Source organism: Haliotis rufescens, unplaced genomic scaffold (genome assembly GCF_023055435.1).
Source record: "Haliotis rufescens isolate VD_foot unplaced genomic scaffold, xgHalRufe1.0.p SCAF_72, whole genome shotgun sequence".
Taxonomy (NCBI): Eukaryota; Metazoa; Mollusca; class Gastropoda; order Lepetellida; family Haliotidae; genus Haliotis; species Haliotis rufescens.
In genome coordinates, this window is record NW_025964364.1 from 1,901,725 (window position 1) to 1,906,107 (window position 4,383).

At 38.9% G+C, this 4,383-nt stretch overlaps 1 protein-coding gene across 1 annotated transcript; it reads right to left on the bottom strand.

Annotated features, from left to right (window-relative positions):
• Nucleotides 1-3,632: 3,632 nt before the first annotated feature.
• Nucleotides 3,633-4,367, bottom strand: LOC124116797 (tryptophanase-like). The gene has a single exon (XM_046478309.2). It carries the CDS (start codon nt 4,365-4,367, stop codon nt 3,633-3,635), a length of 735 nt encoding a protein of 244 aa, XP_046334265.2.
• Nucleotides 4,368-4,383: the final 16 nt, after the last annotated feature.

Genomic DNA, 4,383 nt, shown 5'->3' on the forward strand with positions numbered 1-4,383 from the left:
ATGTGATGGTTTTCCTTCAGAAAAACATTTACTTTTAATTACAAAATATGATTTTTTAAATTAACCAATTTACGATTTTTATATTTTTGTCATTATCTATATTTTACGATTCTTCAAAGGATATATATATATGTCAGAATGTTTGAAGTGCAATCGAACATGCATCTTTCCGCAAAGATTTCAAAGAGCGTCATATGACTCTTGCTTGGAAACTGCTAGATCAATGTTACACCAGCCAAGGCTTCTGTTAAGCTTTCGAAACGTTTTATGGTTGAAATGAGGATGACATTTGCAAAGATGTGACTAAAATGATGTCCGATGCAATTCCATATTTTTACTTGTGCCATATGTTCGTGTGTTTATTTGTTTAAGGTGAACAATTGAGTTGTCTTTACATGTGTTTGCAACGAGTGCCACAGGTAGGACAAGATACGCTCACCTTTTCGCGATGTAGATATCGCTTGATCTCACCCAAGCGATATCTCCCGTGAGTGCCAGTTTTGGATGATAAAATAACTTGGCCTCGGGTGTTAAAACGATACTCCAATTTTGCTGGTATGATAACATTTGGAGAGAGCAACATGTGACAGTACCAGATCGTTTCATATGTAATTTAAGACAAAGGCTAAAAGATATGTATTTTCAAAAGTTCACTATCTTTTCACAATAAGTTAAATCAATACTCCTGTTTAAAATAGTTCATTCTTATTGCAAAATATCTTTTGGACATAAATGTTAAGAAATTTCGAGCAGCACTATCCCGTTTCAGATGTAGTTCTTATGACCTTCTGATAGAAAAAGGTTGACATTTAGCGACATCAAGGGTAAACAGATTGTGTAAATATTGTACCTCCTATGCTATAGCAATTAGGACATAGAATACATTTTTTCAGGTCGTAGAACTGCATGATCATATCTTCCACATGTTCCTATTAATAACAAATATATCCTTTTCAGTGAGAGTGTTTTTCAAACACAATGATAGTGTGTTCTGATCTGCGCGTCCTGGGAAATATATACTTGATGTTTCAGTACCTCCTATATGTCGACTTAGATGGGCATTTCAGGGACAGAGTATGTCTCAGTACCTTCTATATGTCGACTAAGATCTGTATTTGGGTTCAGAGTATGTTTCAGTACCTCCTATATGTCGACTAAGATAGGTATTTTGAGGCAGAGTATGTTTCGGTACCTCCTATATGTCGACTAAGATAGGTATTTTGAGGCAGAATATGTTTCAGTATATAATCTATATGTCGACTAAGATCTGTATTTGGGTTCAGAGTATGTTTCAGTACCTCCTTTATGTCGACTAAGATAGGTATTTTGAGGCAGAGTATGTTTCACTATATTCTATATGTCGACTTAGATGGGTATTTTGGGTCAGAGTATGTTTCAGTGCCTCCTATATGTTCGACTAAAATGGGCATTTGGGGGGAGAGTAAGTTTCAGTACCTTCTATATTTCGACTAAGATAGGTATTTTGAGGCAGAGTATGTTTCAGTATATAATCTATATGTCGACTAAGATCTGTATTTGGGTTCAGAGTATGTTTCAGTACCTCCTTTATGTCGACTAAGATAGGTATTTTGAGGCAGAGTATGTTTCACTATATTCTATATGTCGACTTAGATGGGTATTTTGGGTCAGTGTATGTTTCAGTGCCTCCTATATGTTCGACTAAAATGGGCATTTGGGGGCAGAGTTAGTTTCAGTACCTTCTATATTTCGACTAAGATGGGTATTTTGAGGCAGAGTATGTTTCAGTATGTAATCTATATGTCGACTTAGATCTGTATTTGGGTTCAGAGTATGTTTCAGTACCTCCTTTATGTCGACTAAGATAGGTATTTTGAGGCAGAGTATGTTTCACTATATTCTATATGTCGACTTAGATGGGTATTTTGGGTCAGAGTATGTTTCAGTACCTCCTATATGTCGACTAAGATAGGTATTTTGAGGCAGAGTAGGTTTCAGTATATTCTATATGTCGACTAGGATGGGTATTTTGGGACAGATTATGTTTCAGTACCTCCTATATGTCGACTAAGATTGGTGTTTGGGGGCAGAATATGTTTCAGTGCCTCCTATATGTTCGACTAAAATGGGCATTTGGGGGCAGAGTAAGTTTCAGTACCTTCTATATTTCGACTCAGATGGGTAATCGGGGTCAGAGTATGTTTCAGTACCTCATATATGTGGACTAAGATCGGCATTTGAGGTCAGTCTTTGGGGCGTGGCTGATTTGAGTGTCGTTGATTGTTGTTGATGCGTCCAACCAGATTAGACTAACTTCAGTCCTTAGTGATATATCTGGAATATTAGAACATTCACTCCCTCACTAATAATGAAGCAAGTTTTTGAATAGAATGAATAGTGTGTAGACCTTCAGGTCAAGTTGACCTTATGCAGACAAAACCTAAAGTAGCAATTTATATCGAATTTATTCACATAAAATGTTACAAACACATAGCCAGTATATATTCCCAGACGTGAATCAAAATAAATAAATAAAACTTTTAATGAGTTTGTTTTGAATCTATCGTTATTAACAAAGCAAATACGGGATACACCGTAGTGCCAGATGTGCGTGGATATATCATAATATTACATACTACAACGTCAAAGCCATAACCATACCATACAGTCAATGCAAGATACCATAAAATCCATGGATCACTCCATCAACTGCAGAACAAGAGTGTGTGAGTTTGGTGTAACGGCGCTTTAACCTGTACCCTGTCAACTGGGTTCGTCATTCCCCCATGAGCATCTTGACAAGTGTGTGAAACAAAAGTGTTGAAATTCTTCCTCGTCTTCTTATTAACAAGTTGAAGATTCGGGGTAGAATAGCAACCCATGCTTGTCGTAAGAGGCGACTACAGGATCGGGTGGTCAAGCTCGCTGACTTGGTTAATGCATGTCATCGCATCCCAATTACGTAGATCGATGCTCAAGAAATCAATCACTTCATCATCTGGTCCAGACTCGATTATTTTTCAGACTGCCGTCATATAGCTGGAATATTGCTGAGTGCGGCGTTAAACAACAAACAAACTAACAAATCTTATTGACACATTGCATAGGGTGGTTCATCAACAGATGGGACATCGGAGGCTCTGAAGTTCGAATCCATGTGTCACCATTCATGTCATCAATTGCCTGTCACTATTCCCGTGCCATTATCATCAAAGGTATAAACGCTCAGCTGGGATTTTATTGAAAAACATTTTTCTGTTCCCGGAATAGAAAAACAATTCTGTTTTGGTATTACAAAAAGCCAAAGCAAATAACACCATTCGCAGGACATGGTGGATGTTTCAAAACAATAATGTGTAATCGTTAAAACTCCAACCCTGTTTAGATCCTTCTTCCGGAAACAAACAATCGAGTGTCCGTCTGAAATAAAAGTGACCCTCTACCCCCATCCCCTACCCTACTTCCCCCAACCCAATTGAATACTAAATGATAGGCTTCTGCTGAAGTAACATAAAACTGCTTTACTGATCTTCAGAGTTTAAAACTGCGTTCTACCCAACTACTCACACACTCATTCCCTTCAAAGCCACATGCCACAACTTTCTATATTAGCAGTTCAATAAATAAAGAACAACTGGTGCTTCACATAAGGTTTACACGCTAATCAATACTGCTTCCACAGGCGCCGTCTTAACCTTGTAATAATGCCCATTTCCAACAATTCTCATTCCAGACACTCTCTCCTTTTTCGCTATAAGTTGCTTGAATATATCTGCTATAAAAAGCAGGTGTGACAAGGTGTAGGCTCTCCTTGGGATGCAGAGTTTTACGAAATGTTGATGACTTTCACGGTCATTTCTGTCATCGACATCCAACACATTTGGACCATGGGCTCCACGGATGCCTCCTTCAACAAACAGAGCACAGTTGAGAGCCCACGCCGGATACTGGTGTGTTGGAATATGAGGCAAACATTTAGCTGCGTTGATGTAAAGTGCACTCCCGACCGGTTCCACAATAGACACGCCAGCTTTCTTCAGTAAATCTCCAAACTGTGTCAGTGTTTCAATTCGATACTTCAGATAGCTATCTTCAATCCCTTCCAACAATCCTATCGCAATAGCATCAAGATCTCGGGTGGCCATTCCACCCAGTCTCCATTTCCCCACTGTTCGGTTTAACTGGCTCCTAATTGTGGCGAAGAGGTCCCCGTCTCTAACTGCTATAAGGCCACCAATGTTGCACAAGCCATCCTTCTTAGCGGACAGGTAAAAACCGTCGAAATAGGAGAACATCTCAAGAGCAATGTCTCTGGCTGATCTGTTAGCATACGTCTTGTCTCTTATTTTGATGAAGTAGGCATTTTCTGCAAAGCGACATCCGTCCATGAACACTCGAATACCC